The following is an 11,464-nucleotide window of genomic DNA, read 5'->3' as shown; positions in this document are numbered from 1 at the left end:
TGTGTAAACAATGTGTTAGATTCCAAACCCAGAAAATTCCAATGTAACACTTCAGAAAGAATTTCATCATTTATATTTTCTATTAATACCCACCTTTTTGCTCACCCATAGTAGAAAAAACAACTTTGAAATTTTATTTTTTGAGGTTAAAAGTTTACTGTTCTGTCAAAAGACAAAATCATTTTCATTTACTTTTTATGTCACTCCATAACCCATGTACACACTAATCTTCTTCACCTCACTCTCTCTTATCTTTTGTGTTGGGGCATTTGGAATGCAAGGGTTAATGACTTAGGGATAAATGGAAAACTTATCTCTGTACCGGATTGCATTGAATTGTTGCTGCATGCATTGGTATGAGGTTACAGATTGCCAGAGACTTGGGTTTAGACAGGTTAATCATTCTTGAATGGATGTTAAGAATTTAATCTCCAAATTATTGAGTGAAGGATATATTTTCATATGCAGCTGTAACATTAGAAAAATGGAAGCTGCTATATTTGATTTTTCCCTCCATAGCCTTAAATGCTCGTTTGACTAGTGTGTAGTTAAGTCCCTACAAAAGGAATATCAGTTTGTACATCATTTGCAATCAATTCCAGCTGAATTGTACTCAGCCAATACAGCTGAGTGTTTTCTCAAATATCTTGCTTGATTTCTTTACATTTCTTTTCCATTTCTTCGACAGTGAAAATGAGAGAGGTGTGATATAGTTTGTAAACTTATCACCCACGTTATGTGGTATTAGTTTGTGAACTCACTCTCTCTTATCTTTTGTGAACTTTGTGCCTAAATTGGTGTAAACAACACATGAATTAGTAAAAGAACTTCTGCAACGAAATGTTCTTCTCAGTCTCCTTCTTCATTACCTTACCAACTGCCATCTCAAAATCTTCTTGCATTACATGAACCCTCCTCTCCCTCAAAGCAAACATCCCTGCCTCTGTGCAAACAGCCTGCAGCCAGGAGAACAAAGACAGTGTTTTAATATGTGCACACAAAACCATGACTTTCTAAGAAACCTCTGAGATATAAAATACCTTAATCTCTGCACCAGATGCACCATTCATCTTCTCTACAATCCTCTTCAAATCAACTCGATGCCTTAAATTCATTTTCCTTGAATGTATTTTCATGATCTCCCAACGAGACTGCATGCAGTTTGTTATATGTATTAGTAAGTATTCTTTTTAAATAAAAGCTATGACTTCTATGAAATTTTATGTTCTGTGCTATACCCTCATCAGAAAACAACTTTAAATAAGTGGACTTATATTGCATAAATGCAAATTGTTTAGCAGTGATCAACCTCCGTTAACTACGTACAAGAGCAAAACTTAAATGTTCACCTACGAATGCATAAATATACCTCCTAACATTAATCCATGGTGTAGTGAGTGGCATGTACCTGTTCAGTAGGATTTGGAAATTTAATCTTCCTGTCAATTCTTCCTGGCCTAAGGAGTGCTTGATCCAGAATATCAATACGATTTGTGGCCATTATAACCTGTATAACCCACAATTTAAAAATGGTGGTTGTCATATGAAAGATATGTTAGAAATGTTACATTGTGTTTCGAGATCAATGAATCCACATTCTGTATAGTACCTTGATGTTGCTTGATGCCTCAAATCCATCCAGCTGGCTGAGAAGCTCTAGCATAGTCCGCTGCACCTCACTGTCTGTTCCACCACCAGATTGCACACGAGCAGATCCAATACTGTCGATTTCATCCATAAAAATAATACATGGAGCATATTTCCTAAACAAAATATAAAGTTAGAAATACAGTAAGTAAATGGGAAGCAGAAGGATGAGACGAAGCAGATTAGCAGCCATAAGTCTAGGCCTAAAAGAAGCAGATCAGCGAATAATCCACAAACAAAATCTTCGCAGCCGAGAAAGGTAACATATATTCAGAAGCTCAGGGACCAAAAAGTTATAGTTCTTTTGTTTCTTTTAGTTGCCACTAGCAAGGATACCCTATTTACTGTATGAATATATTTCAATACCAGTGATGCCCAACATCACAATTACAAATAAAAAGCTTATTCTAGTTCAGAAATTCTCTTCATGAATTAGATCCTCACAGTAAATCTGAGCATAGAATAAGACTCGAGAAATAGAGCAACAAAATTCAAAAAGAAGGTAACAAACATAACAAGTGGAGAAAGAGAAAGAGAAAATCAAGATTAGTCTCCATAAAAAGAGATCAAAACAAACCTGGCCAGGAAAAAAATTTCTCTAACCATCTTAGCGCCTACCCCAATGTACTTCTGAGCTAACTTAGTTGCAGAAATGTGCACGAAAGAACATTTAGCGTGATGAGCTACAGCCCGAGCCAACAGTGTTTTCCCAGTGCCAGGGGGCCCATAAAGCAGGACGCCCTGTCATATGGAAGAGTGAGTTTCAGGGCACAAATGTTACACTTAGTGCTTACCAAGTAAGCAAAGAACAAACACAAGAACTTGGCAGCATATATCTACCTTTGGTTCAGCTATACCAAGGAGCTCAAATAATTCAGGATGTCTGATTGGAAGTTCAATGACCTGGGAAGATGATCACATACCATTAATGATGAATGCAGAAGAATGGGAAGAAATAATGTAAAAGAAACCAATCCAAATCACAAAAACCACACGAGCAATGAATTGTAAATTCAGAGAGTAAGAATGTGCAGAAGGAAACCTCCTTTATTTCTTTGATTTGCTCATCAAGACCACCAATCATATCATACGTGCATTCAGGATTATTTTGAACTTTCGAAAGTTTGACGACAGGATCAATTTTTTTTTGCAGTATTGCATGAATGGTATAGCTGCGTCTTCGGAGAGCAACTCTTGTTGACGGTTTGAGCTCTATGACGTCAATGTTTTCATCAACATCAACAACATGCATTCCTTCTCCAACAATCTGGAAATTGAAAAGAAACAGAAGTGGGCACAAAAAAAAAGTTATCAAACAACTTGGTTAGCATACCGAAGAATCTGGGTGAAAACAAGCTTACAAATAAAGCTGATGTTAGCAAAGAAATTGCACAACCACTTACCCTAACCAAAACCATGTGCTTGTCAATTACTTGTCTAACTAAACCAACATGAGAATAAGATCCAGGGTCCTGAAGCAGCTGGACTTCTTCCTTAATCTTTCTCACTGTTCAATTCACAAAATTCAATTTATCAATCCAACAAAATAATTCCATGAACACAAGATCCACACTTTACATTCACATTGTAACTAAGACGAAACTTGGATTCAATAGTTGACATCATGGTTGGCATAACCAGAAAAAAAGGTGCTTCCTCGCTTAAGTATATAAACAATAGATGCTTTTGCTTAAAACATATTACTAACCGGAACCAAAGAACGAAACTTCTCATTAGATCCCAGTTCCCACAATAGAAACAGGGTTGCATCTCAACATTTACTGCCCAGAAACAGATTCCAATCCAAATTTTTAGTACCCAATTTCAAACATACCCAAGAAAGTCAGTACCAAATTCCAGTTTTCAATCTATAGTATTTCCTCAGAGCAAACGATAGTTTTGATATATTAGTGAACTCAAAATGTCTTCTTTCTTATCAATATTTACACCCCCAATCCCAAATATTACTACACTAGCAAAATCAAGAAACAACATCACAGAGCAAGAATCGAATCAGAAAACCCTAAGGACCAGTACCAATCGCAAAACACTAAGAATCAGCGTGAGGGCTTAAAATGTGAGATAAAAATCGAACCTTGTGAGTTGAGAATGCTGGTTTCAGCTTCGAGGCGAAGGAGATGCTGCCCCTTCTGGTGGAGCTGGTGCAGGACGTCGTGGATTTTTCGGATATAGTAGCGTCTGATACCCTTGAATTGGGTGGCAGCCATGGGAGATTCTTGAGAGCTTTTAGTTTCTTTTCAGGTGTTCTCTGTAACCCAAGACTGAAAATGCCAAACTTCAAACGTAGTAGAGACTTGACTTACATTCCAAGTCATTACAGGGATTTTAATCGACACCGAAAAGTTATCTTTCAGACCTGCGTCCCATGTGTCATATTTTGATTAGGATACGTGTTATATTCAGTTAGAAACTGTTTGTGGTCAGTTTGATTACTGGAATTAGTTAGTTGTTTGTTAATTTAGGCGCCAAAATGGTCTCTCTCTCTCTCTTTTTGTTTTTTCTAGATACAAACAATAATCTAAACTACAAGGAAGATGAGGTTTCTCACACACACTATCAATGTGTCATTATGAAGGTTCGAACATAAGACCATTGATATGCAAGTTAAAGATTTTTTTTATTGAGCTAAACTCTGTAAAAGAAAAAATTATCTCTCCTTTGAACATTATCATTTTCTATATAAAAGGAAAAAAAAACGCAACAAACATTTTAGTTTCACGGATTTGGACATGTCTATTTAGGCCTTTCCGTTTCCAATTTATAACGCGAAGGAGACCCAAAAGGCCAACCAAAGCGAAGTGGACGCTGGTAGTGGTAAATGGCACTTCGAAGCCTGAGCTCATTTACAGCCGTCCGATTCGAAGCTCCCAAATCCAACGGTGCTCCTATTCCTCCTCCACGGCATCAAGACCCTTTGCCCCGACTATCCGTCACCAAGCCCTCTTGGGTCGTCCGCACAGAGGCAAGTTATCAAGTTCAACACTTTAATACTTCATATCTTTCTTTTTCTTTCTTTTGGCTCCTCTGAAAATGGTGGAAAGTAAGAGAGTGCAAGTAAAAGTAGAGAATTTAAAGAGTTGATGTTCAGATGTTGGGCTTCCAGAACGGCCAGATGGGTGGTCTGTGTTGGGTTTGTTTAAAATGGAGTTTTTAGTAGGTCAATTGTATGTTTTGGTTTTAGTTGGGTTTTCTGTATTTTTGTTGATTATTATGATTATGATTTTGAATATATTCATCATGTATTGGTTCACTCATATAGTGACTCTTTCAGAATGGGATTTCATTATCAGATTTGGAACTGTGAAATAAGATGGAAATTTATGCACTGAAATCATTGTGTTCTGGTAGAACTATGCACTGACATCAACACTGAACCATATTTGTGAATATATGCTTCTAATACCTTTTTCTTTTCTTTTTTAATAACTATTACATATATTCAAGTGCCTATATTGACATTAGTTTGTTTGTAACTTTGTAAGAGTTTATCAAAATTATCTCCACTAACATTGAATTGGGAACTTACTAAATTCAAAGGGATGGAAATGTGACATATTATTTCGTGTTTTCTATGTTTAACCTTTCGACCACCTCTGTTTGTTGCAGTCAAATGTTCACAGAGAAGTAAGAAGGAAGCCGGATCCACCTTGTGAGGTCTGCACAGGGAGTGGAAGGGTCAATTGCCACGATTGTTATGGAACAGGTCTATCTCTTTCCTTTGTTCTTATGTACGCAATGTGTTCTACATATTCTCATTTGCTCATCTTTCAGAATTTGATAATTGATTTTAATCTGACATGAGCAGATGTTGAATTGTCTTCTTTAGTGTAGCTTGTGTGCCGCCCTAGAAGGTCTGCTTATGAACCTAAAACCCGAATATTTCAATAGTTCTGAATCATACAACAAATTTAGTTCAGCTTTCCAAAGTTATGAAAGTTGTACAGGAATCGCAGCCAAAAGTTCCTCAAGCTTTTGACATCTGGACCAAAAAAATGCTTTAAGATTTTTACATGTTCCCACAGAAGTCTGACGGTTTTTGAGAGAGGTTGAGATTCAAAAGTTTCACCATCAGTCTATGCAACTAACTGTGGGGAACTGAACTTCACCATCTCATTTGTTCATTACTATGAATGCTTAACTGGCCCCTGTTTAAAGCTTTTGAATAAAAAATTTGTTTTACATGCATGAAGATTTCAATCGCGTATAGAATTAGTTTTCAGATATACACATCTTGCCTTTACTTAATAAGATCCAATTTATCAGGGGATCACAACCTTACTTCAGCTGACATGTGATGTACACATTCTTGTTAAAAGAATTTCTTAACCAACACTGAGGTTAGGCAGGTCAATATACAGCAAACATATGAACATGACCCTGCTTTGTACAGCTGTACGGTCATTTGCACCCAGTCCTTTTTTTCTTTTTTCCTTTCACTTTTGGTGAAATTTTAACTTCAGACTAAACCCCTCACCCAACTGCAACTCAACCTTTAAGCTTTGAATTTTGCTTAAAGGTACTCAATACTCGTTACTCAACCAGTGTCTGGTCCAGAAAGATAGATGTTTAAAATCCTGATGTCTATTGAGTGCAGTCCTGCTGCACCAGCTTTTGCAATAGATTTCAGACATGCTTGGATGTTTCTTTGTTCTGTTTTGAGTGTTTGGCTAGATGTGTGGGTTCTTATGTCTGTTTCCAAATGCTATTTTGTTTTTTGTTTTCGTTCAAATTCTTTTATTTTCTTAACTTCTGTATGATAGGTAGGACAAACTCAGTTGACATGCAAATGCTCCCCAAAGGGGAATGGCCAAAATGGTGAGGTATCAAGACTTTTCATACATTTTATACTGAGAATTCTACCCTGTTATGAACATGCTCACATAAACTGCCTTCAACCACTCTTGCAGGTGCAGGACTTGTGGTGGAAGTGGTTTAGGTTACTGCTCCCGCTGCCTTGGGACTGGAGAGTATCGATATATAATGGGCTTTCAATTCATGAAGATGGATTCTTCTCATAACCAAGACAACAAGAATGAGGTTCAAAGGAATCAAGACCGCCGTACTGCTGCGGATTTCTATGAAGAATAGTTAACTTTAACCCCTAAAATGTGAAAACTCAGTCACAGTAGCTAACAACCCTTCCGTATAGAGCAGATTTGCTAAGAACGGTAGTAAAATAGGGAGGGAAAAGCAGAGAGTGAGAAAGAGAGATGGCAACCCATGTTGTGTATATACATTTCAATAGACTGAGTCTATTCTGTGCCAAAATTTGGTTATGCCAAGTGGAAATGCTATCAATTCGGATAGAAAATTGAGGGCTATAGAGGTTCAATTATTACTCATACAGATTATTGTTTTATACTGTCGGAGTCAAAACTAGAAGAAACATTCCATAAAGTTTTATTAGTTTTCTCATACTTGGATATTTCCAAGTGAATAAAAGTATTTTATTATGCAGTTAAAGGCAAAGTTGCCTGCATCAATTAACAAACTAAAACAGGTAAACAACAGGATACAACAAACCAAAAGTAATCAAATCAAATTTTGCACAAACAGAAAGAAAATCATCAAAACCATTAATTAGAAAGCCAGTGGTGAGGCCAGTCTTGATCTTCTTGATGGTACCAAAATCTAGCTTAAATTATTTGGCCAAGATCACATCATCAATTCCAGTGGTAAAAACAGCTGGTGGCACTGTAACTGCTCTAGCACTTGCACTTCCGAATGCTGCAATGGCTGTGGCTGGCAATTGAGCAACTGAATTATACTGATAATGAACTAATCCCTTGGGAAATATAAACAGATCTCCAGTTTGAAGCTTTTGAGTGTACAGATTGTTTTTCGTGTCGATTAGTCAACTTCCAAAGAACCATCAACAAGGAACAAAAGTCCAGTTGCGTCCGGGCGGGTGGGAGGTGGGAACAGTGTGTTTGGAGGAAATTGAAGCACTGCATATATATGACACACTCTGGCTATTAACGGCAGGGAACTCAACCAGCTTTCAATGCCTTGAACTTTTTGGGAGCTTGATAGAAAATTCCAGGGAATCCAGTGAATGTGAAAAAAGGTTCCATCAACTGTTCCGTTGGAATTCGGTGGGACTACAAAGTCAGAAATGATGTTAGGTTAGGATCACTTGCTAGGGCCATTTTGGATGTGGCTAAGGCAATTTACTAATATTATCACTAATTGAACAAATCTCATAGCAGCCATTTTAGATAACTTTTAAAAACGGTTATGAAGACCAACAAGCTGGGATTGTATAACTTGGTAGGGTTAATATGTAGGAGCTGATCAGTTTCTATTGTTGTCTGTGTGTTTCCATTTCCCTGTTTTCTTCTAATTTGACCTGGTAGCCACAAGCCGGCAATAGATATATGCTTATTGGTGCTGCAAATTGCCCAATAGAACATCAACTTAATTAATGTGACTGAACTTCTGAGGATATATATGGATTGAAAGGCATAGTCTGACTTGGCAGCTAGCTACAGATAGCCAGGTAGAAAATCCGGCTAGGGTTTATTATTATCTGAAGTTTTTCGACTTATGAAATGAGAGGAGTTCTTGTACGACTCTCCTTTCTCTCTCTTCTGCATGCAAAGCTCTTATATCTGTGTATGTAGACAGCAAATATGTACTGTGTACAGTAGAATATGCTACAACCGCCATGCTGGGTTGAACATATCATAAAAAGGCGTAGGATGGTTATTTTGCAGCAACAATATCAGGGTATATTCTAGTATACAGCTGGTGGCCATGCATTCAGAGAGATTTCAGCAGACTTAAGGCTCTATGCATAGAGCATATGCTAGCTTAGCTATTCTAGACAAAAGAAAAAAGAGTTTCGTTCTCGGATGCTCAATAACTTCTACATTTATATATATCTAAATTTAAAAACAAAGTTTTGATGCTTTAGTTTATTAGGACAAACCTGTAAAAGAAAATATAAATTCATGCATCGGTTTTGAACTTTAAAATGTCCGCTAACATTAACAACTTAACATTGTGTTTTGAGCATCCTAATTAATCCGGTAGTATATTTATTTTGCAGCATTTTTCTCTGCCTGCATGGTGATTAGAGTACTCAAAATCTTATGTCTTTGTAAATTGTACGTATACGGTATACCAGATGAAAGTAGAAAAGGACTGATCTTGTGGTTCAATTATTATACAATTCAGGTTATTGTTTTATAATGTCAGAGTCAAAAGACTGGACAAAAGATCCAGATGTTTTTGAATGAGTAGTAGAAGTACTTTATTAAAAAATAGAATGAAAGGGAAAAGCTGCATACATCAACCAAACAAAACAAGTAGAAACATCAGCAAGTAATTAATTAAATATTTCTTTTGTCAATTTGGAGCTAGTTGGTGAAGCCAGCCTTGATCTTCTCTATGGTACTAACATCAGTCTTGAATGATTTGGCAAGAATGGCATCATCAATGCCCATGGTAAAAATAGCCGGCGGCACTGTAACTGCTCTAGCACTTGAACTTCCGAATGCTGCAATGGCTGTGGCTGGTCTTCGAAGGTCTGAATTATACTGATAATGAACTAATCCCTTGGGAAAAATAAACAGATCTCCAGTTTGAAGCTTTTGAGTGTATAGATTGTTTTTCGTGTCGATTAGGCCTACTTCCAAGGTACCATCAACAAGGAACAAAAGTCCAGTTGCGTCTGGGCGGGTGTGAGGTGGGAATAGTGTGTTTGGAGGAAACTGAAGCACTGCATATGACACACTCCGGCCAGTAAGGGCAGGGAACTCAACTAGGCTTGCTTTCGATCCCTTAAAAGTTTCGGGAGCTTGATCGAAAATTCCACGAAATCCAGTGAAAGTGAAAAACGATCCATCAATTGTGCCGTTGAAATTCGGTGGGACTATAAAGTCAGAAATGATATCAGGATCACTTGCTACTGCCCTTTTGAAGGTTGGCAGAGCAAATGCAAATATCATCACTAATTGAATGAATGTCATAGCAGCCATTGTAGATAATTGGAATGGTATATAATGCTGCTAGTTTTGTATATGGTATTAATATGCATTTCTAGGAGCTGATATGTTTCTATCGCTTCTACAGTTAGTCGGTGGGATGAATTTTTCTATGTCATTTCTCTGTTTTCTTCTTCTGTTCTTATTCAGAAGCCACAAGCCGGCAAAGCATATCAGCTTATAGGAACTGTATACAGCTTACTAGCAACATCACGTATATGATTTGGAAGGCATATATTGTTGGCGGCTGTAGATAAACAGATAAATAGAAGTTCTTTGGACGTATGAAAACGAGAGGAGCAACAAGGTTCGAGTTTTTGCAATTGATTTGTGAATAAAGTTTTCTCTTGAGCAAATGCTGAATTGTTTACTTCACTTGCCTCTTATTTACGTTCATTTTTGTTTCCATTTCTTATGTATACGCTGTAGTATTTACATATTCCGAACGAATATAAGGATATTTTTTGTTGTTTCTTTGTACGAAACAACATTTAGACCAAGTCCTATGAAATAAAGACACACAGTAACCAACGAAGAAATAAAGAAAGGACCATGTAGGTTACCACAAACTTTTGAGTGGAGAACTTCATTTCATCTAACATAAGAACATTAGATAAAACAGTCAAAGTAATAAATGTATATCCTAAACTGAGGATAAAGAGCTTGAATCAAGTGCAAACATACAAGAAAGTTAACAAAGGACCGAATGTGGTGGATGAACTCAAATCTGGAGTTGGTGACCCTGCTCTCCTTCTTGCTCTGCTTGTCCACATTATCCCTTGTGGGAAGTCACCTTAGACACACTTATGGGCATCATCCTTTGTCACGTATTCTGGTATGGTAGTCTAGCTCAAAATCAACAACGCCACTTTCACCAATATTGCAAAAGTCACCTGTGATCATTATACCACCATGTGGTGTTATTAATTCACGTATTATAGTTTGAATGGATTTGCTAGATTTGGTATGCGTAAAGTCGAGTGTTTTATTTGGTTTGAGGTGCTCCCTGATTTTATTGAGGACACTATTGTGTGATTCTTTGAGTCAGAGTCAGGTTGTTTATCCCCCATTCTGTTTTATCAATAAAATTTTCCTTGTACCGTCGAGGTTCTCAAAAAACAAAATCTGAGTAGACGAGAGAATTAATATGTCATAGACATAAGTCGACAACAAAACATGAAAATGAAAATTAGAATTAAAAAGTTAATGGTGAGACATTGATCAATCACTCTCATTTTGCACTCGAGTTTGAATCCCCTTTCTTTCGAAAACATGATTCACCACATTTTGATGGGATTGCAAGTTTGAAGGGTGATGAGGCAAATTATCATCAGCCCGAGAAAAATTAAAGCTTGAAGGAAAATAATAATAATAATAATAATCCAACCCAAATCTTTCCCTGTTCCCATAATCCAACAATCAAACTTCCAACAACACCGAAATCGAATTTTCCAGAAAAGTTGATGGTTCCAAGAGAAGAACATGTTTAGAGATTTTGGGCTTAGAACGTGTTTTACTGTGACAAATTTTTTTTTTTTAATAACTTTTTTTGTTTAAATTAAATTAAAAGTAAAAGTAAAAAAAACTAATTTTTTCTGAACCCTTAGATTAAATCCAAAAGTGGATGACCATAAATCTCTTGAACCCTTGTGGTCTAAGAGAACGGAACTATCAAATTTGAATTGAACTTACAACATCTTTTCCCTCCCATTTTCGCCTTCTTGTCAAAGACTAGAATGTTGTTTTTTGTAGAAAAAAAAAATTTGGTTAAGTTACATTTTTTTTATCCCTATAGTTTAAGTTTTCAT

General features: G+C 36.7%; 3 protein-coding genes and 1 pseudogene across 3 annotated transcripts; 1 reads left to right on the top strand and 3 right to left on the bottom strand.

Annotated features, from left to right (window-relative positions):
• On the bottom strand, positions 36–3,988 carry LOC18787668 (26S protease regulatory subunit 8 homolog A). Its single transcript, XM_007218046.2, has 9 exons — positions 3,743–3,988; positions 3,051–3,154; positions 2,690–2,914; positions 2,488–2,550; positions 2,225–2,388; positions 1,610–1,763; positions 1,409–1,507; positions 1,041–1,151; positions 36–956 (listed from the first exon to the last, which is right to left on the bottom strand). The coding sequence occupies exons 1-9, from the start codon at positions 3,873–3,875 to the stop codon at positions 816–818; spliced, it is 1,194 nt and encodes a 397-aa protein (XP_007218108.1). The 5' UTR covers positions 3,876–3,988; the 3' UTR covers positions 36–815.
• On the top strand, positions 4,389–7,029 carry LOC18786014 (protein SPA, chloroplastic). Its single transcript, XM_007221071.2, has 4 exons — positions 4,389–4,630; positions 5,275–5,371; positions 6,429–6,483; positions 6,576–7,029. Exons 1-4 carry the CDS (start codon positions 4,487–4,489, stop codon positions 6,754–6,756), a joined length of 477 nt encoding a protein of 158 aa, XP_007221133.1. The 5' UTR covers positions 4,389–4,486; the 3' UTR covers positions 6,757–7,029.
• Positions 7,160–7,791, bottom strand: LOC18786101 (annotated as a pseudogene).
• On the bottom strand, positions 9,030–9,650 carry LOC18785969 (putative germin-like protein 9-2). Its single transcript, XM_020557328.1, has one exon. The coding sequence runs from the start codon at positions 9,648–9,650 to the stop codon at positions 9,030–9,032; it is 621 nt and encodes a 206-aa protein (XP_020412917.1).

This window comes from Prunus persica, chromosome G2 (genome assembly GCF_000346465.2).
Source record: "Prunus persica cultivar Lovell chromosome G2, Prunus_persica_NCBIv2, whole genome shotgun sequence".
Taxonomy (NCBI): domain Eukaryota; kingdom Viridiplantae; phylum Streptophyta; class Magnoliopsida; order Rosales; family Rosaceae; genus Prunus; species Prunus persica.
Note: the sequence above shows the minus strand (reverse complement) of the source record. Positions and strands in the feature narration are given on the sequence as shown.

Bases quoted from the DNA above. Each gene is read 5' to 3' on its own strand.
- LOC18787668 (XM_007218046.2), bottom strand. From the start codon at position 3,875: ATGGCTGCCACCCAATTCAAGGGTATCAGACGCTACTATATCCGAAAA. The intron at 2,551-2,689 runs GTTTCCTTCTGC...TCATCTTCCCAG, and splicing joins AAATCAAAGAAATAAAGGAG to GTCATTGAACTTCCAATCAG. The intron at 1,508-1,609 runs GTACTATACAGA...TGGGTTATACAG, and splicing joins AGGCATCAAGCAACATCAAG to GTTATAATGGCCACAAATCG.
- LOC18786014 (XM_007221071.2), top strand. From the start codon at position 4,487: ATGGCACTTCGAAGCCTGAGCTCATTTACAGCCGTCCGATTCGAAGCT. The intron at 4,631-5,274 runs GCAAGTTATCAA...TGTTTGTTGCAG, and splicing joins CTTGGGTCGTCCGCACAGAG to TCAAATGTTCACAGAGAAGT. The intron at 6,484-6,575 runs GTGAGGTATCAA...CCACTCTTGCAG, and splicing joins AAAGGGGAATGGCCAAAATG to GTGCAGGACTTGTGGTGGAA.
- LOC18785969 (XM_020557328.1), bottom strand. From the start codon at position 9,650: ATGGCTGCTATGACATTCATTCAATTAGTGATGATATTTGCATTTGCT.